Genomic DNA, 22,979 nt, shown 5'->3' on the forward strand with positions numbered 1-22,979 from the left:
TCAAAAATAAATTGAACAATTAATTAAGCACATGTAAAAATGTATTGCATTCCTAATTCTTTTAGTGGTGTGAGTTAGGTAGATATTTTGAACAGTATTCAAACTATGTATTTGTTGGAAAGGATTACAGAGCTAAGATTTTTCAGTTCCTGTGCTATAGTGAATTGTCTCCTCCCAGGAAATGCACTAATATTTTTTTGGCACTATTACAATTTTGGTTGGATAATATAAATTAATTTATGCCGAAGGATTTGAGTTGTTATTCTTTGAGGATCATATTTAAATAAAAACAGAAAATAATAGAAATTATCAGTAGGCTCGGAAGCATTTATGAAGAAATAATGTTGACATTTCACATTGATGACATTTCTTCAGATGCAGATGACAAATTGTTAACTCTAGATGGCTGTTTCTTTCTTCCCTCTGAAGATATTGTGTCTTTTTCAGACATTTTCTGTTTTAATTTAACTTGGAATATTTTGCTTTCGTGACTAATGTTTAGCAGTCATACAAATCACATTCTTTATAATGTAACACCACTCTCATTAATATTAGGATGCTCTTTTTATCCTTTTGAAAGTATTTGTAAATGCACATATTTTTCCCCATTACATCAGGAATTGCATTCCAGTTACCTCATAGCGTGTGAAATTAAATGAAATATTTTTGAACTCTACTTGCGTCCATTCAGTAAAATCCACTGCATTTTCAAAAATAGTTTTTATAAAAACACATCTAAAAATATTTTCCGGGAAAAAATCAGATATGGGATATTATGTTCAACACCTTAAATTTCAGTTCCTGCATGTGTTGTTGATAGCTGTGATTTTGTAGTCTACCAAATTCTTCATTACTGAAAAATCAGATTTGTAAATTTCAATCATATGTTAAAGCTTTTCATATGTCTGTCTTTTTCTGTAAAAGCCCAGTAAAGACGAATAGTGTTTAAATATATATATATACATATACAATGAGTTGGTTTTTAGATACAAATAATCTAAAGGCAAAATTAGTATGTCATAAACTAGTTAAGTCAACCGAATAAAAAGATAGTAAATGACGATGGACATTAATAAGTTTAGCTGCACTGATAAATTAGGGAATCGTTTGTTAAATTGTATCCTACTTGGCAGGAGCCTCAATTATGTTTTTGACGCAAGCGGGAAGCTTTTATGAGGGAGATTTTGACTGGATACAATCAGAATAGGGTTGCAAAGAGAGTCCGTTGACTAAAGAGAACTATAGGTGCATTCTTTTTGGTTGGCAGAAATATGAATGGGACTATAGTACACCATATTTTCTTTTCATGTCTTTATTTAGGTTATTGGCAAAGCTCTAGTATTACTAAATCTCCTACTAGCTATTTTATAAGGATGAAAACTTCATAGTAGGCAGAAAGGATGCAACAATATTTATTCAGAGCCCCATAATTCAATGGTTGTTAAGTGAAGTAATTGAGAATTTAATTATAGATAAAAAAGAGCTGGCAACTATGATTATTTTTAACTTTTCAGTATCATTCCACATTTAGACATGTATGTATGTATGATATCTGTCATATGTGCTAGATGCATTACTTCCAACCTTTACTTACCAATGGATCTTCCAAGGCACTGGTTGCCATGTACTGGATGTGTGGAATTTGTCTGAAATAATTAATATGGTGTCATTTTGAAACCCTATTCCAGGTTGTGGGTGGTTTTATAACAATAGAGCAGGGTTTGGAGTACTGTGATTTCAAATTTAAAAATGAATTATTGATATTCATTGGAGGGCAAATTGAGTTGCTTTAATTCAGGATTGGTTCTGATAGAGTAAAGTTGTAGTTATGGTCTTTGTGCTATAATTGGTTCCTTTTTATTAACAAATTCTGATTGCCATTTATTGTTAAAATTGTGAGTAGTTGTTGTTGATAACATGATCATGTATTCAAATATAAATGATCAGACTTTTTTAAGGGGCCCAAAAATTCCAGTTTCTTGCAGTCTTTTGGTGATTGCCTATTTTCTTTTGACATGGAGTGAACTTTAAAAAGTGCCTCAGGCAGAGTGTGGGGTTTTGCACTGACATTTTTGGAACCACTTTAGCAGCTGGGTAAGTTGCATCGACTATCAAAAAGTCCCTTGTTCAAGGGGATTATTTGCACTGAAATCTTTGGGGGATTTGTAGGGATTTGGACAGGGAACACTTTTTAGAGAAACTGTGAACTATATAAACATGATCAGTACAGTGATAATAATTAATTGCATTTAATGATAGGAAATTAAAAACATTCATTATATACTGCAACTGTTCCATTATAAATGTTTAAGCTAACATGGCTTTGTTTGCGTGGTGTAGTTGGGATGGTGACAAAACCAGCAAATGAACAGTCCCAAGACTTCTCAATCCATAATGAAGATTTTCCCGCACTTCCTGGTTCAAACTATAAAGATCCAACTTCAAGTAATGATGACAGTAAATCTGTAAGTCTTTATCAAAAAATGTATTATTAATCTGTTCAGAATTTTTAAAGTGAAGCATTTAATAATGTTATAGTAACATTTGAGTTCAAAGCTATAAAGAAACCAACTAACAATAACATTACATGGCATAGAAATAAGTTAAATTGCAAAAAATACACATTCCTACATGAACATGTAAATTAGACACAGTAGTAGGACCCACAATCCATCTACCATCTAATATCTACTCTCTTTAGATTTGACACAGTGGCCATTGAATGTGCTATCTACAAGGTAAACTATAGCAACCCACCATAGCGTCTTTGTAAATACGCTCTTCTCAAGCTTAACCCTCTAGTCTAGTTCAATAAAAAACTCTTGAGTCAAGCACTGGAACAACTAAACTTTATTTTTAGATTGAATAGCAAATTCCCCTATACGATACCTAAACCACCGCGGGTTCGATCCTTGTCTCTGCCTGGCCAAGCCCTTCAGCCTCGTGCAAGCAGACACACTCCAAAAGGTCAATAGACAATAGGTGCAGGAGTGGGCCATTCGGCCCTTCAAGCCAGCACCGCCATTCAATGTGATCATCCCCAATCAGTACCCCGTTCCTGCCTTCTCCCCATATCCCCTGACTCCGCTATTTTTATGAGCCCTATCTAGCTCTCTCTTGAAAGCATCCAGAGAACCTGTCACCTCCACCCTCTGGGGCAGAGAATTCCACAGACTCACCACTCTCTGTGAGAAAAAGTGTTTCCTCGTCTCCATTCTAAATGGCTTACTCCTTATTCTTAAACTGTGGCCCCTGGTTCTGGACTCCCCCAACATCGGGAACATGTTTCCTGCCTCTAGCGTGTCCAAACCCTTAACAATCTTATATGTTTTAATGAGATATCCTCTCATCCTTCTAAATTCCGGAGTGTAAAAGCCCAGCTGCTCCATTCTCTCAGCATATGACAGTCTCGCCATCCCTGGAATTAACCTTGTAAACCTACGCTGCACTCCCTCAATAGCAAGAATGTCCTTCCTCAAATTAGGGGACCAAAACTGCACACAATACTCCAGGTGTTGTCTCATTTGGGCTCTGTAAAACTGCAGAAGGACCTGTTTGCTCCTATATTCGATTCCTCTTGTTATAAAGGCCAATATGCCGTTCGCTTTCTTCACTGCCTGCTGTACCTGCATGCTTATTTTCATAGACTGATGTACAAGGACCCCCAGATCCCATTGTACTTCCCCTTTTCCCAACTTGACGCCATTTACATAGTAATTTGCCTTCCTGTTTTTGCTGCCAAAGTGGATAACCTCACATTTATCTGCATTAAACTTAATCTGCCATGCATCTGCCCACTCCCCCAACCTGTCCAAGTCACCCTGCATTCTCATAGCATCCTCCTCACAGTTCACACTGCCACCCAGCTGTGTGTCATCTGCAAATTTGCTAATGTTACTTTGAATCCCTTCATCCAAATCATTGATGTATATTGTAAATAGCTGCGTTCCCAGCACCGAGCCTTGCAGTACCCCACTAGTCACTGCCTGCCATTCTGAAAGGGACCCGTTAATCCCTACTCTTTGTTTCCTGTCTGCCAACCACTTCTCTATCCATGTCAGCACTCTACCCCCAATACCCCCATTTGCCCTAATTTTGCCCACTAATCTCCTATGTAGGACCTTATCAAATGCTTTCTGAAAGTCCAGGTACACTACATCCACTGGCTCTCCCTTGTCCATTTTCCTAGTTACATCTTCAAAAAATTCTAGAAGATTAGTCAAGCTTTGTAAATCCATGCTGACTCGGACCAATCCTGTTACTGCTATCCAAATGTTCGGCTATCTCATCTTTTATAATTGACTCCAGCATCTTCCCCACCACCGATGTCAGGCTAACTGGTCTATAATTCACTGTCTCTCTCCTGCCTTTCTTAAAAAGTGGGATAACATTAGCTACCCTCCAATCCACAGGAACTGATCCGGAGTCTATAGAACATTGAAAAATTATCACCAATGCATCCACGATTTCTAGAGCCACTTCCTTAAGCACCCTGGGATGCAGACCATCAGGCCCTGGGGATTTATCAGCCTTCAGACCCATCAGTCTATCCAACACCATTTTCTGCCTAATGTGGATTTCCTTCAGTTCCTCCGTCACCCCTGATCCTCTGGCCACTACTATATCAGGAAGATTGTTTGTGTCCTCCTTAGTGAAGACAGATCCAAAGTACCTGTTCAACTCATCTGCCATTTCCTTGTTCCCCATAATAAATTCACCTTTTTCACTTTCACCTTGTTCCCCATAATAAATTCACCTTCAAGGGTCCAACTTTGGGCTTAACTAATTTTTTCCTCTTCACATACCTAAAGAAGCTTTTACTATCCTGCTTTATATTCTTGGCTAGCTTACCTTTGTACCTCATCTTTTCTTCCCGTATTGTCTTTTTGGTTATCTTCTGTTGTTCTTTAAACATTACCCAATCGTCTTGCTTCCCGCTCATCTTTGCTACGTTGTACTTCTTCGCGTTAATTTTTATACTGTCCCTTGTCAGCCATGGTCGTCCCTTTCTCCCCTTGGAATCTTTCTTCCTCCTAGGAATGAACTGATCCTGCACCTTCTGTATTATTCCTGCCATTTTTGTTCCACTTTCATCCCTGCTAGTGTATCTTTCCAGTCAACTTTGGCCTGCTCCTCCCTCATGGCCCCATAGTCCCCTTTATTCAACTGCAACACTGACACCTCCGATCTATCCCTCTCCAATTGTAGATTAAACCTGACCATGTTATGGTCACTGCTTCCTAATGGCTCGTTAACCTCGAGGTCCTTTATCAAATCTGGTTCATCAAGTTCCAAGCGTTCCTCCAGAAGATCGACACCGATCTAAAATGGAGCCACCTTTTATAGGTCCACGAACCTTGAGGGGCCGAACTACATAGGGGTGGTCTCTTTACAGTCTAATCAAATATATTAATCACATCAATACATTATTGACAGTTCCCAAAACCAATTACAGAGTCTCCCATACATTGTTTCTTGGAGAAGCTTCTGGAAGGAAGCAAACTAAAGAAATAATGCAACATTTACCCTGGAACTCAAAACAATCGTGCCAGGGCTTAACACTTTGGCCAATCAACAAACAGCAGGGTAACTGTCTTGCAACATTATTTACATTATTTACAATTCCTTTGAAGCAATCGAAGCAAACTCATGCATTTACAATACTTTGGAGGTCCTCTGCAAGAATCTCATTCATACTGACAATGGAAGAGTTTATACATTTCTTATCTGCAATGTTGATCTGGGACCTAGACTTCCTGGCACCAGTCAGCAGCTTGTGGCTTTGATATACAGAAACACAGACTTGACCAAAATGGCCTTGCAATGCATGAATCCTCTGCTAAATTTTGGTTCTATTCCTGCTCCATTTTGGCCAGGATTTACATTCCTCCCTTTTATCATATGATAACCATCATCTATGATAACTAGTTGTTACACTGGTGACTGTTACATTCTGTCAAACATATTAACAAGATGCTGATGTATCTTCCCTGAATCTCATCAAGCATCCCGAGTTTTCGTGGGCGCAAATTCTCTCCATCCGTGTTGCTAATCAATCTGTGCTTGATCCATAGTAGAATATAGAGTTCCTAGAAGAACCTGGGATAAAGTAAGTTAGCAGTCCATACTTCCACTGATACTCTTACAGTGGTGGAGATATACCCATACATTCCTTTCATCCACTTTCATCAGAAGGTCTCTCTCTGTACACTGCTCCTACTCTATGATACAATCCTTCCCACACTATGATCAGCGCTAGAATATAGTCAGTTATCTCCGCAGTCACACGGTGAAAAATGCTTTATTTCCAATGTACTCTTAATGAAGGTTCCTCATATGAATTTCAGCTGGGTTCAGTCCCGATTTCCCAACAGGCGTGACTCTTACTTAAAATAACCATGAGGAATGTTTCAATTCAGCCAAATTCAGTCTCAGCCTTTAATTTACTATTTTGAGTTTTAGGATCTGGCTTACCCCTTTTCAATCCACCGCTTGTGGTCGATAAGCTCAATTCAATTCAATTGCTGTGGAATTTCCAGCTGTTTATATAATTTTCAATTTATTTCAATATGTTGTGGACCATTATTTAAATCAAGCCAAATAAGGATCCCGAATCTAGGGACAATTTTCTTTACTCCTTGATAATAGTAGCCGCTTTATTATGAAAGGTTGGATAAATTTCGATCCACCGGTCAAATACATCGACTCTGACAACAAGTACCCACTCCCCTGGTACTTCTTCAAACCCAATGCAACTATTCTTCCCAGGTGGTTAGCATTGACTTCTTGAAGGGGAGCTTTGTCATTTGCACTTCCTCATTCCTTATTATTCTTATGCTATATCTCACGTTCCCTGGATATTCGTTCATGTTCTACAATACTGGACCTGCCAAGTTCTGTCCTTCCCTAAACAATCCTGTCCCATCTCTGGCTGTTTGTCTGGGGGTCAGACAATAAAAGATACCAGGTTAATAATCAAATTCCAAATACTTTTAAGCCATATCCCATAAGCAATTTTCAAGCACCAATTTTTAAAGTCCTTCCAATACATTACTATACAGTTTGAGGGATCTAATTTAGAACTGGTCAATTTATTCCTAGTAGCTAGAATTTAGGTGCAAGTAGGTGTCCCCGAACCACAGAGGAGTGTTCATTCCCAGGTTTCCATATATAGTTTGTTTAAGTTGGAGCTTGCCTCAATGGTCTCTAGAGGCTGTCTATACTTCTTCAAGTTCCTGCAATGTCGTTCTTCCTTTTTCACTGGTGTCAAATATTATGTTATGTTGGTAAGGTTGGGCACTAGGGTACGTGTAAGGTATATTGATCTTCTTTTTCCTCTTGATGTTAAATTTGCAGGAGTAGGAATACCACTATGAGGAGCAGCCTTTCTTGTCTTTTGGCCTTTCCCAGATTGTAAACGTTAAAGGGAAAGGACAGTATCACTTTTTTTTCTCTCTGTGTCTATCTCTGTCTCTGGGGAGCTACTTGGATGGAAATGATGGTTACACATCCTACCTGAGCTGTGTCTTCTGCCCATTCTTGAGGGTTCACATGCTGTTTTACCTCACTCCCCAGATAATGGTGTATTATAGGCAACACTGTCCTGAAGGCACAACAACTCAACAACAGGTTATTAAACGAGTTTACAATTGCTCCTATTCCTCACTCTTACACCTCCTGCGCAATAGATTCCTTCTCTTCCTTCCTTAGTGCCAATCTGAGTTCCTTTGAATTATTTTTCTTTTGAAACCAACCATTTTGTCTCTTTGGTACACAAAATTGCTGGAGGAACTCAGCGGGTGCAGCAGCATCTATGGAGCGAAGGAAATAGGCGACGTTTCGGGCCGAAACCCTTCTTTTGTCTCTTTTCTTAGTTTCTTTATTATTTTTTATGCTCCTTTCTATCGGTGGGCTTTTCTTGATCCCAATACGATACAATTAAGGCAGTTTCTTGGAATTGCTACCTCTTCTTTATAACTTCCTTCCAGGTATTTGTAAGGGTTTTTCTCGTTCTTTAATTTGGCTAGTTATTTTTATTATCTCCCCTTGGACCATCTCAGTGTTATGAACAGGGTATGCTCTATTCCCTCAGATTTTATTTATGGGTTCCGAGACAGGGGTCAGGTTACTCCTTCCGTACTCTGGACTGGCTGGCATATCTGGATTATAGAAATGGATTTGATTGTGAGAAAGGTGTTTGGTTTCTTGCCCCCTGATCCTCAGGCCAGCGTCCTCTCCTTTGATCTACAGGGTCCCAAGTATCCCTATAGCCCCTGGGGATCCACAGACTTCTTGGACCTCGTGACCCTCTCCTTCGACCCCTTCCTCTTCTTTGTTCTCTCATGGGGCAGACTTTACTCCAATGCCCCGCTCTCCACGGACATAACACTGATCTGGTCTAACCGTTCTCCAGTGGAACTGAGGGGGAAACAGGCTCCCGAGCAGGCATGTCCTGAAGATAATCTGCTGTGATCCAAACCTCAGACTCTTCCTCTTCTCTTGATTTAATTTCCAATTTTTGTATCAATTCCACTGGTCCCTGGAAGGAATTTGTAAGGGCAGTAAAAACAGCCTTTTCTTTGGCACCCTCTTCTGTTACCCCACTCACTAAGGCTTCATATGTAGGGCACCCCAAAATTACCAAAAATCTAGCATATTCCTTAGGGGTGATTAATCATTGCACTGCCTCCCATAAGCTTCGAGAGTCAGGGCAATGTCCATACAGGTTAAGTTTCAAATACTCCCAAATGAAGCAGGTAAATCTTTCTTGTCTGGGATTTTATTCATGGCCGTTGTCGAACCGGGCTGGAGTCTGTAGCCCAGGGATGGATGGTCTGCACCCACTGCACTAACCAAATCACTTTTCTAACAGGGAATTGCCTACGGGTAATCCGTTCTGCTTTCATGATACAGGCGATATCAGGTTCGGCTGTCATGTGGCCCACTATTGTCTCACCCTCAGAAGCACTGCTTTCTTTGCTAAAGGGATCCCTATATTTTGTAAGTGACCCAACCAAATCAAGTTCTTATATATTCACTTTAACCCACTTTTACACTCAGAATCCTTAAACAATGCACAATCAGTACAATGAAACAACTCACAATCTTAACACTCTCAAATGTACCTGACAAGCAACAAAGTATTTATACACAATTTAAATCTGAAAAAGAAATATGTACCCTTGAAATTTACTAAATTCTATCACAGGCAATACAAGTAAACACAATACAATAACGGCAATTTTTCATTCATTAACTGGACAGTTCCAAAAGCAAATTACAATATTTCAATCATGCGTCGCGCTGCTATCAACCAGGAAACCTCTCCCTCCGATACAGAAGACTTTCCCCTTCCTAGGGTACTCTTTGCCGAGTGGTACTTTTTCTTAATTAGCTACTCTTTACCGTTAGGTACTTTTTCCTCACACTAAATGCTTAGACTTAGGGGTACCTTTCCCGTCAGGTTACTCTTTATTAAAAATTACTTTTCCTTGCTCAGTTACTCTTCGCTATCAGGTACTAATCAACAATCAATCAGAGGGGATACGAACTCCTGGTTGATCAGCCACGATTCGGAATCAATCTTACACAAACTTTATACACACTTCGAAGTTTTATTCTAATACACAGATTAATCTGATAAGGAATGTGCACACGTTATAGTCCAGCACCTCAGTGTGAGATTCTGAATATTAGTGACTTTAAATCAAAGAATTGCAACTCGCTCTGCTCTGACCAATTAGCTTTTTGTTGCGTAACTCGACGTACGCAAATTCGAATTCAAATTTTGTTCGGATATGGAATTCTCGAATGGATTACAGTATTTTCAACCAATCTATACTCTAACCACAGAGTCCCCGATACCTTTACAAGGCTCCTCCCCTGTCCTTTCAGTGATCTAGATACCTCAAACAGGCATGGACTTTAACCTACATAGGCTCACCCTGTAAAAAAGGCTTCTTCCTTTCCACCTGCTTGGCACCGGTTGTCAGCGCGTAACCTCTTCACGCTGGCAGTTGATGCCGATTTTTGGAATGCGCTTCCAATCTGCGCCCCCAGCAATGTCTTAGCACTGTTACACCCAGTTCATCTTGAAATATCCTGTCAATTGGATACCCGATCTGGGCAGGGCCTCGAACCTCTAGTTTTTATTTTTGAATGGAATAGTTTTTTGGTTTTTATTAGCAGCTGCAGCTACTAACTACGACCCAGTTTTACGGGCCAAAGGAGAGGGCCTTTAACCCAACCCTAGTAAGGCCTCTAACCCCAAAGGCACTTTTGCTCCCAGTGCTTGCTAGACTGTGCTACGATCTCGTTGGGACCCTTTCCCAAGCCCACGAATGATCGATCTGCTCCGATTAGCGAAGTGGTTAAAACCGATGTGAAAACCGCACCGTGGCGCGGATTTCTGCACTCGCGATCGGGAACAGCTCAACCCGGACGAGCCCCCAATGTAAATACGCTCTACTCAAGCTTACCCCCCTAGTCTAGTTCAGTAAAAAAACTGATTCAAGCACTGGAACAACTAAACTTTATTTTTAGATTGAACAGCAAATTCCCCTATACGATACCTAAACCACCGCAGGTTCGATCCTTTTCTGCCTGGCCAAGTCCTTCAGCCTTGTGCAACCAGACACACTCCAGAAGGTCACGCAGTCCCAAGCGTTCCTCCAGGAGATCAACACCGATCTAAGATGGAGACGCCTTTTTTAGGTCCACGAACCTTGAGGGGCCGAACTAAGTAGGGGTGGTCTCTTTACAGTCCAATCAAACATATTAATCACATCAATAGTCAACACATTGATAGTTCCCCAAACCAATTACAGAGTCTCCCATGCATTGTTTCTTGGAGAAGCTTCTGGAAGGAAGCTCACTAACTGAATAACGCAACCTTTACCCTGGAACTCAAAACAATCCTGCCAGGGCTTAACACTTTGTTCTATTCCTGCTCCATTTTGGCCAGGATTTACATCTTCAACGAAATTCCCAAACCTGCCACCTAGAAGAGTTGGGCAGCTGGCTTGAACATTATCCCTACCAATGCACATCATTGTGGTTTTGAATCCCAACTCCATTCCATCATTGCCTGTGAATTTAAAGACGTACAATACTCTTTTTCACTCTATGCTGTTGAAAAAAATTAGTTTCCATCATCCCCAGTATATCTTGAAGTTGGTAAGAAATGCTGACTTTGCCAGTGAAGCCCATAATCACAAGAATACATTTTAAAATATTTATGACGTAGGAGCTGCTTGATACGATTTTAAATGATTTCTTGTATTAAGGTACTACAACCTAAATTCTATGTAAATATCATTTCACAGTATTTGAATTTTGCAGATCATCTTCAGTGCTCCATATTCAGTCTACTTTTACATACTTCATTTACAGAACTTGAATACGCCAGGAAAAAGTGTATCCAGTACAGATGGGCCCAAGTTCCCTGGTGACAAGAGCTCAACGACGCAAAACAACAACCTTCAGAAAAAAGGCATTCAAGTGTTATCTGATGGTGGGAAGAACTACACATTTGAAAATTATAACCTTTAGAACAATTGGAATACATTGTTGATTAAAATATGGAAGATTACGCTACTTCTTTTCCTTCTTATTCAGGACGAGTCACTAATATTCCGACAGGAATGGTAACAGATCAGTTTGGAATGATTGGACTGTTAACATTCATTCGGGCGGCAGAGACGGATCCTGGAATGGTACATCTCGCATTAGGCAGTGACTTAACAACACTAGGCCTCAATCTAAACTCTCCAGAGTAAGTAGCATTCTTAAATTTCTACTTTCGACTTCACATTTCTAGGTCAATACAGCTACTTAATGTGGATGGGGAACCATGTGCTATTTTCTCACAGTCTCTATCTGTTTAAAGTTACAGAACAAGTTAGAAATGCCAGTTGTCAATTCAGCTAATCAATTGCAAGAACCTTATATTTCAATTTATATTACAATCAGTAAATTGATACTAATATTTGGGAGTTTGGAGGATGGGGGTGGGATGTGGTCAATACATTAAAAGAGCAAAAAGTAACATTGATTTTTGTCATTTCTAATAATACTGTCAATCCTATATACTATCACTGACATTTAGAAAATGTCTTATTTTAACAAATGCACTAAATCTGCAATATTCCAAATAGAAACTAGTTCTCTAGAGTAAGCTGTAGGTTCAGATGTAGAAGCTTAAACTCCTCAGGTCCCTTTCATGCAGTTGAATGTTCTTTTGAACCTCTGCACTGAATAAATTGAATAAAGAACACAAGAAACTGCAGATGCTGAAATCTGGAGCACAAGTCAAACAGCATCCGTGGAGACAAAAGGAAACATTGTTCTTCCATTGACCGGAAACACTGTGTTCCTCCAGAAGTTTTTTTAAATTTTGCTCCAAACGGAATTGTCTTTTTTATTTGTATTGTTTTTAAACTATGTAGGGATTTGTTTTATAAGTCTGTTTGAAATGTTTGAGATACTTATGATGCTCATAGTTCTTCAATATTTTGATTGTATGTTTATCATGAGTGTGCTGTTTAATCATTTGATTTCAAATTGTTTTAAATGTTTCTAAAAGCAGAAATAGAAGTAATATTATTTCTAGTGTATGTATATCTTTGTAAGTGTTAACATTAGAAATGTTCATAGAAACTTTTGGAATTTGTTTTGATATTACACTCGATTGAAAGATACTTGGAAACATTCCTTTTGGCCTACCAATTCCATGCCAGCCATCGACCACCTGCTCACACTAGCTCTGTGTTAGATACACTTTCACATTGACTCCCTACACACAAGGGTCAATTTAGAGAGGCCAATTAATTTACAAACCCATACGTCTTTGGGATGTGGGGAAGAAACTGGAGAACCTCGAGGAAACCAACACGGTAACATGGAGAACATTCAAACACCACCCAAAGTCAGGATTGAACCTGGGCCTCCAGCACTGTGAGGCAGCAGCTCTATTGTCTGTGCTGGTGTGCTATCCACGTTTGGCTGCTAGAAAGAAGAGCTCTCTATTAAACTGCTCCCTTTTAAGTGTTGATGCTATCAACTGCCGGAGTAACTGCTGATTCTTCAATTAGAATGCAGTACTTTTTAAACACATGTTAAAGTATATTTTCTGTAACATGGGTACACAGTCACATTTAGTAACTCAGCAAATGGCTGTTTTGTTAGATCAAGAATCTGTATGATTAATTGTCAGTATTTTACAGAAATCTTTATCCCAAATTTGCATCTCCTTGGGCATCAGCACCCTGCCGACCTCAAGATATTGGTGAGAATAACTACTTTTCATTCAAAACACAGTGGATCTCTAATCTGTTAATTCCTTCAAAAGTCTACTCTGCTATTAAATAACTGAGCACCAATCATCTTCTTTCACAGATTTTCATGTTCCATCGGAGTATCTAACAAACATTCACATTAGGGACAAGGTGAGTGTAGTTGTTAAGTGCGAGAAAAAGCCACCTTAAATAATGTAGATAATGCAGTTTTTGTCATCTCGGAAAGCTGAAGTTAAAGTGTTAAAGCTACTGCTTAAATGTGAATTATGTATCACTGGATTAATTTGAAGCATTTATTTATGAATAAACTCTCATGGTATATGGATATTGTTGCCATTTGCTCCAAAGGGGGCAGCCAGTATGCAATTGAATTATGCAAGCAGTCATAATATTCAAGCTCCAGTTTTTGTTGCATTAGCTAACTTCAGATGGCAACAAAAGGAATATAATCTAACATTGATTACAGTGTCCAGGCTTGGGAATAAAACAATTTGTGGTAATAGTCCAACCAATTTTGAAAGCACGTGGATAGATGTTGGGTGAGGGTGGTAGTAGGTTTGTATTTTCCCGGCTGCCCACAAGAAAAAACATCATCATGGCTAGGTTCCACACGGAAATTGGATCTATAGAGCACATTTGGTAGCAACGTGTTTGAGTGCATGGTTGGTTACTTGTAAAAAGGGAACTGCTGTATTTTGTTCATTTGCTCTCAGGGTTGACAGGAAGCTGGCAACTCATTAGTTGCCCATTCTTAGTCTTCCTGAGGAACTCTCTCTGGTTGTGGTGATGGAGTGGTGATAACAAGCTGCAAATTGTTGACTAATTGACAATGTTGGGATAATGATTTCATCTACAAGTCAAGATGGTAGAAAAGGAATTTAGAGTTTCTGCTATTCCTTTTACACTGGTTCTGTTGTCTTTGGTTGTTGAAGTTCTGCGACTTGAGCCTGTTGAGGATGAGACATGGCTGCTCTAGACGAAGTATTAAAAATTACTGTGGTATGTCCTGTTAATAGTGGGGCGCAACTACAAGTTAGAGGAGATTTAAGAGTATGATTTACAAAAATGGTTGTGATGGAGAAAAAAAAACAAGTATGATTCAGAGGTAGTTCCCATTTGGATAATGTTAAATTATTGCTAAGGCATTACCAGCAAGAGTTTTGTGCCCAAGTAGTTATCTATCTTTGATTCTTCCTTTCCGTCCTCTTCTTCTTAATGGCACCACATTCTGAATAATTTGGATCAGCTTCTGAGTGTAAGAAAAACAGTAAACTCCAATGTCCTTATGTTTTTCTACACCGCCTTAATATCTGCACATTTAGAGGAATACCAATGCCATGGTACACCTCCCCAAGATAATCTCACACTCTCCTTGATTAAATTAATTTGCCATTTTCCCACCAATTTGACCAGATCATCCATATCTATATCTTCATGTGACTGAAAGTGTTTTTTCCTCATAGTTTACCACGTGGTCAATTTTTGTACTTTCCACAAACTTACCATGCACTATACATGTTTGTCATAGGCCTCTCTATGTCAGGATCCAAAACAGTGGTTCACTGCTTTCTCAAAACCCACCTTACTTTTAACCAGGAATGTCTAAGAATATGAATGGGAATTTCGGTCTCCCGCTGTGTCATTCAATGACTTAATTATAATTGGTTTAAAACACTAATAACCCACTAAATGCTACACTGCAGAGCTCTGATTCATGAACACACAGGTAGGTAACCATCTATACTTGGAAAAGGACATCTGTGCAGTGCTGGGTATCTGGTGCAAATTCCTGTATTTACTGGCACTTCCACAGCAACAAAATGGCAATTACAAAATAATTGTTGTGTAGTATTTTGTTGAATGAGCCATCAAAGCAGTATTCAGAGGTTACCTGTGAGGGCTGGTGCTGGGTGGACTGGGGCGGACAGTGCAATCATTCAGCGTTCAAAATCCAAGGTTTAGCATTATGTTGTTGAGAAATCTCGGGACTGGAAGACCTGTACAACCAGACAAGGTGAGGCTGGTGATGAGGATAGTAGGAACCAGGCCATCTGTCAATACGAGGAGAAGTGTAGGCATTGCTTCCTGTCCACAGGGGGTGGGGAGAGGAGAGGGGGGGGAGAGAGGAGAGGAGAGGGGGGGAGAGAGGAGAGGGGGGGGAGAGAGGAGAGGGGGGGAGAGGAGAGGGGGGTGAGAGAGGAGAGGGGGGGAGAGATGAGGGAGAGGGTGGGAGAGAGGAGAGGGGGGAGAGAGGAGAGGGGGGGGGAGGAGGAGAGGGGGGGAGATGAGCGAGAGGGGGGGGAGAGAGGAGAGGGGGCGGAGAGAGGAGAGGGGGGGAGAGGAGGAGAGTGGGGTGAGAGAGGAGAGGGGGGGAGAGAGGAGAGGGGGGGGAGAAGAGGGAGAGGGGGGAGAGCGGAGGAGGGGGGAGAGAGGAAGAGGGGGGACCGAGAGAGGAGTGGGGGAGAGGAGAGGGGGAAGAGCGGGGGGAGCGGAGAGGAGAGGGTAGAGAGAGGAGGGGGGGAGAGAGGAGGAGGGGGGAGAGAGGAGAGGAGCGGGGCGGGAGGAGGAGAGGAGAGGGGGGAGAGCAGGAGAGGAGGGGGGGCGAGAGAGAGAGGCGAGGAGAGGGGGGGGGAGAGAGGAGGGAGGAGAGGAGGGAGTGAGGAGAGAGGGAGAGGAGAGGGGGGAGTGGAGAGGAGAGGGGGAGAGAGAGAAGGAAGAGAGAGCAGAGAGGAAGGGGAGAGGAGATGGTGAGAGAGAGAGAGGAGGGGGAGAGGGAGAGAGGGAGAGAGGGGGAGAGAGAGAGGAGGAGGGGAGAGGAGAGGGGAGGAGAGGGGAGAGAGGAGAGGAGAGGGGGGGAGAGAGAGGAGAGGGAGAGGGGGGGGAGGAGAGAGGGGGGGAGGGAGGAGAGGAGGGGGGGAGAGAGGAGGGGGGGGAGAGAGGAGAGGTAGAGGGGGAGAGAGAGAGGAGAGGGGGGAGAGAGGAGAGGGAGGGGAGGAGGAGGAGAGGGAGGGAGGAGAGAGGGGAGGAGAGAGGGGGGGGAGAGAGGAGAGGAGAGGAGCGGGGGAGAGAGAGGAGAGGGGGGGAGAGAGGAGAGGAGGGGGGCGGGGAGCGAGAGGAGAGAGAGGGGGCGGAGAGAGGAGAGGAGGGGGCGGAGAGAGGAGAGGGAGAGGGGGGAGCGAGGAGAGGAGAGGGAGGGGCGGGAAGAGGAGAGGAGAGGAGAGGAGGGGAGAGGAGAGAGGAGAGGATAGGAGAGGGGGGGAGAGAGGAGAGGGGGAGAGAGGGGGGGAGAGAGAGAGGAGAGGGGGGAGAGAGGAGAGGAGAGGGGGGGAGAGGAGGAGAGGAGGGAGGGGAGGAGAGGAGAGGAGAGGGGAGAGGAGAGGAGAGGGGGGGAGAGAGAGAGGAGAGGGGGGAGAGAGGAGAGTAGAGGGGGGGAGGAGAGGAGAGGGGGGGAGAGAGGATGAGGGGGGAGAGAGGAGAGGGGGGGAGAGAGGAGAGGAGAGGGGGGAGAGAGGAGAGGAGAGGGGAGGATGGGGAGAGAGAGGAGGGGAGAGAGAGAGAGAAAGGAAGAGAGACGGGGGAGAAAGAGAGAGGTGGGGAGAGAGAGAGAGTGCCTTTTTACTTCAACCCAAACCCCCCAAACAGCCATTTGCAGGCATTGCTTACTCACAGTTGCAGACATTTGTTCAGTCATTCAGAGCTCATAGTGCCCTCCAGCTTGCAGACACTGATTGAGGTACACCACTTCCTGGTTTTATAGTCCCTCCCCCTCCCTCCAGCGGGGACAGCAGAGAGAATGGGGAAGTTTGTAAAAACATTAATATCTCTGTCATTTTTCATCGACGGGAAAAATCCTCGGCACACACGCGGCGGAGGGGGGCTCTGAGCGAGGTGGCCAACAATGAGGGGGTAGGTGGCGGCGTTCTCTCGAAAATCGCAGCACAGATGGCCAAAAGCGGTCAAGAACAGAGATTTAGTAATATAGACTAGACCAAGTGCAGACCACTTGGGTCTGTTCCCCCAACGTGCGGTTGTGGGGGGGGGGAGGCGGCATGCAGCATCACACACACTAACTATCCCCCCCCCCCCCCCCCGGCACTCACGCTAATTACCCCCCTTGATATAATATTAATATTATTAATTTGCTCCTTTTACCCCATAACCACCGTATCTACTGACGCATAGCCCCCAACTTGCAGTCACATCTAGAGAGGGGGGGGGGGGGGGGGGGTGGGCAGGGGATGAGAGTGAGTGCAGAGAGAGAAGGGGCAGAGACAGAAACACAGAGAGAGGGGCAAGAGGGAGAGGTGGGGAGGAGGAGAGGAGGAAGGGTGGGTGGGTGAGGGGGGGAGGAGAGAGAGAGAGGGTGAGAGTGAGGGGGAGAGAGAGGGGGTGCTGAGGGGGGGTGAGGGGGAGAGGTGGGGAGCAGGGAGGGGGAGGGAGGGAAGAGGGTAGGGGGTGTGGAGGGGATGGAGGGGGAGAGAGGGGGAGAGAGGGTGTGCAGAGAGGTGGGTGAGGGGACGGGGAGAGGTGGGGAGCAGGGAGGGAAGGGGGTAGGGGTGTGTGGAGGGGAGGGGGGTTTAGGGGAGGGACGGTGGAGGAGGGGATGGAGTGGAGGAGGGGGAGAAAAAGAGGGGAGAGGGGAGGAGGGGGAGAGAGGAGAGGAGAGGAGAGGGGTGGAGAGCGGGGGAGAGAGAGGGGGAGGGGGAGATAGAGCGGGAGGAGATATGGGGGGAGAGGAGAGGAGAGGGGGAGGGGGGAGGAGAGGGGGAGGGGAGAGAGAGCGGGAGGAGAGATGGGGGAGGGGAGGAGGGGGAGAGAGGGGGGAGGGGGCAGAGAGAGGGTGTGCTGAGAGGGGGGGTGAGGTGAGGGGAGGGGGAGAGGTGGGGAGCAGGGAGGGTGGAGGGAAGGGGGTATGGGGTGGGACAGTGGGGGAGGGGAGGAGGGGGAGAAAAAGAGGGGAGAGAGAGGAGGAAGGGGAGGAGAGGAGAGGGGGGGAGAGAGGAGAGGGGGGGAGAGGAGGAGGGGGGGAGGAGAGGAGGGGAGAGAGAGAGTGCCTTTTTATTTCAACCCAAACAACCATTTGCAGGCAGTGCTTTTTTACTTTAACCATACTTTCATTTTCAAACCACATTAAGGGTACTTACTCATAATTGTGTGGACATGTGTTCAGTTTTATTCACAGATCAGAGAAACGTGACCCTCTGCCTTCCTCCAGCTTGCAGACTAATTGAGGCACACCACTTCCTGGTTTTATAGTCCCTTCCCCTGCCTACAGCGGGGGCAGCAGAGAGAATGGGGAATTTTGTAAAATCATTAATATCTCTGTCATATTTCATCGACGGGAAAAATCCTCGGCACACATGCGGCGGAGGGGGCTCTGAGCGAGGTGGCCAAAAATGACGGCCGTAGGTGGCGTTCTCTCGGAAATCGCAGCACAGATCGCCTAAACCGGTCAAGAACAGAGTTTTAGTAATATAGATAATAACCCCTTTTAGAAATGATTTAATTAGTGTTTTTGTTCCTGGAAATGCATCCTGAGCACCAAATGAAGTATTAATAAAAAGTGTCAATTATTTAACATCTTAATTGTTTTAATCATTTTAGTGCTATTGGAAAATTGTATGACTTTGAAATGATTGGATTGGAGCTGGGTTTGGCGATGGGGGGATAGCCAGTGTTGTTGATAATCTTACATAGATAATTACTAGTTTATGGTGCAAGTCAAACAACAAGCTTGGTTGTAGCTGGTAATTCCTTTAACTTATTTCTGTTAAATTGTGAAAAAATCTGGATGTGGCCAAATGGGAGTCTCTTTCCTTGTCTTCTATATCTTGTCTATACATTGAAGCCTGTTATCTGAGCACCGAGGTGGAACCTTGAGAATTTAACACTATCATGAATGGTTTAAGATGCTCTGAGATACAAATGATTCCTTAGCATTGGTACTTTTATTCTCCTGGTTTTCAAGTTACTGCAAATGTCAGCCTTTTCTCATGGATTGCCATTTTTGCATTGTGGTTTGTATGTATTATCTGAAATAGGAACAGTATTCCAGTTAAAATCATTTTCACACATTTTATTTTTGATAAGTAGTCCATGTCCCATGATGTTGCATGCAGGAAGTGAAAGCCAAGTGTAATGATGCTGATGTTAGAGCAAATGGAATAATTGATACAAGCACACAGCCATAACTCAGTTCACTTTTAAAAGACACACATACTCTATCATAAATGACATAACATTTTAATATTCTGTTCTTAAATTTGAAAATGTAGCAGTTTGGCAAAATAAAGATATTTGATTGTAGTATTTTTTTCTAAAGTTTCTTCAAAGCTAGGAGGCAGCCAGTGCAAATTACCACACAGGACACATACGGTACAATATTGGTTCATATAGTATGTGACATTGATGCAAGAAAATGATCCAAGACACTTTTTCATGGCATAAGATGATTTAAACTGTTAAATTAGGTTTAAAGAGAATTTTTGCATGTATAAGGAAGGTTGAATGATAGCTTTGTCCGACAGTTAGTTTTGAAGGAGGTGGATGGAGCTAGTTTAATGAAGGAAGGGGGCAGGCAGTAGATAGGAATGTTCGGTGAACTTTTGTAACTTTGTTGGCGCCAGATACGTGACGATACTTGTGTACTGCCTAGGTGACATCTGCTCTATGATATTACCAGGTTGTATGCAAAACAAAGCATTTCACTGTACCTAGGTACACGTGACAATAAAGTATTGTTGAATCATTGCAATGTGGTAATACAGTGGCTTGCAAAAGTATTCATACCCCTTGAGCTTTTCCACATTTTGTCACGTTAAACCACAAACGTAAATGTATTTTATTGGGATTTTATGTGATAGACCAACACAAAGTGGCGCATAATTGTGAAGTGGAAGGAAAATGATGGTTTTCAAAAAATTTTTACAAATAAAAAACTGAAAAGTGTGGCGTCCAAAAGTATTCAGCCCCCTTTACTCTGATACCCCTAAATAAAATCCAGTGCAACCAATTGCCTTCAGAAGTCACCTAATTAGTAAATAGAGTCCACTTGTATGTAATCTAATCTCAGTATAAATACAGCTGTTCTGTGAAGGCCTCAGAGGTTTGTTAGAGAACATTAGTGAACAAACAGCATCATGAAGCCCAAGGAACACACCAGACAGGCCAGGGATAAAGTTGTGGAGAAGTTTAAAGCAGGGTTAGGTTATAAAAAAAATCCCAAGCTTTGAACATCTCACGGAGCACTGTTCAATCCATCATCCGAAAATGGAAAGAGTATGGCACAACTGCAAACCTACCAAGACATGGTCGTCCACCTAAACTGACAGGCCGGGCAAGGAGAGCATTGATCAGAGAAGCAGCCAAGAGGCCCATGGTAACTCTGGAGGAGCTGCAGAGATCCACAGCTCAGGTGGGAGAATCTGTCCACAGGACAACTATTAGTCGTGCACTCCACAAATCGGGCCTTTATGGAAGAGTGGCAAGAAGAAAGCCATTGTTGAAAAAAAGCCATAAGAAGTCCCGTTTGCAGTTTGCCACAAGCCATGTGGGGGACACAGCAAACATGTGGAGGAAGGTGCTCTGATCAGATGAGACCAAAATTGAAGTTTTTGGCCTAAATGCAAAACGCTATGTGTGGCGGAAAACTAACACTGCACATCACCCTGAACACACCATCCCCACTGTGAAACATGGTGGTGGCAGCATCATGCTGTGGAGATGCTTTTCTTCAGCAGGGACAGGGAAGCTGGTCAGAGTTGATGGGAAGATGGATGGAGCCAAATACAGGGCAATCTTGGAAGAAAACCTGTTAGAGTCTGCAAAAGACTTGAGACTGGGGCGGAGGTTCACCTTCCAGCAGGACAACAACCCTAAACATACAGCCAGAGCTACAATGGAATGGTTTAGATCAAAGCATATTCATGTGTTAGAATGGCCCAGTCAAAGTCCAGACCTAAATCCAATTGAGAATCTCTGGCAAGACTTGAAAATTGCTGTTCACAGACGCTCTCCATCCAATCTGACTGAGCTTGAGCTATTTTGCAAAGAAGAATGGGCAAAAATGTCAGTCTCTAGATGTGCAAAGCTGGTAGAGACATACCCCAAAAGACTTGCAGCTGTAATTGCAGCGAAAGGTGGTTCTACAAAGTATTGACTCAGGGGGGCTGAATACTTTTGCACGCCACACTTTTCAGTTTTTTATTTGTAAAAAAATTTGAAAACCATGTATTCCACTTCACAATTATGCACCACTTTGTGTTGGTCTATCACATAAAATCCCAATAAAATACATTTACGTTTGTGGTTGTAACGTGACAAAATGTGGAAAAGTTCAAGGGGTATGAAAACTTTTGCAAGCCACTGTAGATATTTATAAATTGGAAACATCACTAAAGTGTGACAAAAACATGAATGTAGGAGCTACTGATGTAGAATCAGGATGTCTTTCAATAAGAGGTTTAATATACAAATACATATCCTTGCACTAGTGATTATATTTTGTTTTTGGTCTTACGTTTGATAGCAGAGGTGCTAGAAATTGGAACAAAAAAAGCCTGGAAATGCTCAGCAGGTCAAGCAGCATCCATGAAGGAAAAAGGATGCTTGACATTTCAGGTCACGATAATACATCAGGACTGAACATGTAGAAGGAAGGTAGCCAGTATATCGAAATGAAAGGGAGGGATGAGACCGATGGCTAGGTGATAGGTGGAACCATATGAGCGAGGCTGAGGGGTGTTGAGATAGAGGCTGGTAAGTGATACACAGAAAGGGGAGGGCGGGAATGATGAGCAGATGGAGCCAGATCGTCGAGGAGAATGGCATTGGGATAATAAAGGTGAACCTATGGAGAAGAAACCCAGGTCAGGTGCAAAATGAGCCTTGCTAATGAGAGGGGGAGTAATGGAAAAGGTGAACAAAGCGTGAGAGATGTTGGGTGGGAATGGGAAAGTGACAAAATGTATGAGTTGACTAAAACTGAAAAATGTAATGTTCATACCATATCGTTTGAAGCTTTAGTTATATTGACATTATCAGAGTGTGAATATATGATTATGTATGTACCTTTGCTGATAATTGTACATCTGTGGTGGAAATTGTTGTGTTTGTGTAATTTATGCATAAAATATAACTTGTTTATTTGAAAATAAAACTGATGTAATCATTTCTTCACAGCTTGCTGCAATAAAACTTGCCCGCTATGGAGAAGACCTCCTTTTCTATCTGTACTACATGAATGGAGGAGATGTCTTACAGTTACTTGCAGCCGTAGAGTTGTATGTCCTTTTCATTGTATAACGCGTTTAGTTTGATTTAAAAAATTTAGAGTCAATTTGCATGCTAAAATCTGATGATTCTACTTCATTATTTTATTAGTTCTTTGTAAAACAATTAGCCACTTTGAATCTATTGATTGGGTAGATTTAATGTGATTAATACTCATAAATGTCTTTTATCATATTATAAATGCTAGATTTAACCGAGACTGGAGGTACCACAAAGAAGAGCGAGTCTGGATCACCAGGGCCCCAGGAATGGAGCCAACAGTAAAGACCAACACCTATGAAAGGGGGACATACTATTTCTTTGACTGTCTTAACTGGAGAAAGGTTGCTAAAGTAAGAGCTGATGTACTAATTGATTTTATATAATGTGAAAATTACTGGCCTATTGTATAGG

General features: G+C 42.6%; 1 protein-coding gene across 3 annotated transcripts in view; it reads left to right on the forward strand.

Moving 5' to 3' along the window:
• cnot2 (CCR4-NOT transcription complex subunit 2) overlaps positions 1–22,979 on the forward strand; it is a 132,485-nt gene that overhangs the window by 104,485 nt on the left and 5,021 nt on the right. For all 3 annotated transcript variants that reach the window (XM_033038164.1, XM_033038166.1, XM_033038165.1), the window contains 7 exons: positions 2,341–2,465; positions 11,392–11,512; positions 11,617–11,773; positions 13,224–13,285; positions 13,396–13,445; positions 22,476–22,576; positions 22,774–22,918. In XM_033038164.1, coding sequence (XP_032894055.1) covers positions 2,341–2,465; positions 11,392–11,512; positions 11,617–11,773; positions 13,224–13,285; positions 13,396–13,445; positions 22,476–22,576; positions 22,774–22,918 — 761 coding nt within the window. The remainder of the gene's footprint in view (positions 1–2,340; positions 2,466–11,391; positions 11,513–11,616; positions 11,774–13,223; positions 13,286–13,395; positions 13,446–22,475; positions 22,577–22,773; positions 22,919–22,979) is intronic.

The sequence above is a fragment of the Amblyraja radiata genome, chromosome 19 (assembly GCF_010909765.2).
Source record: "Amblyraja radiata isolate CabotCenter1 chromosome 19, sAmbRad1.1.pri, whole genome shotgun sequence".
Classification (NCBI taxonomy): Eukaryota; Metazoa; Chordata; class Chondrichthyes; order Rajiformes; family Rajidae; genus Amblyraja; species Amblyraja radiata.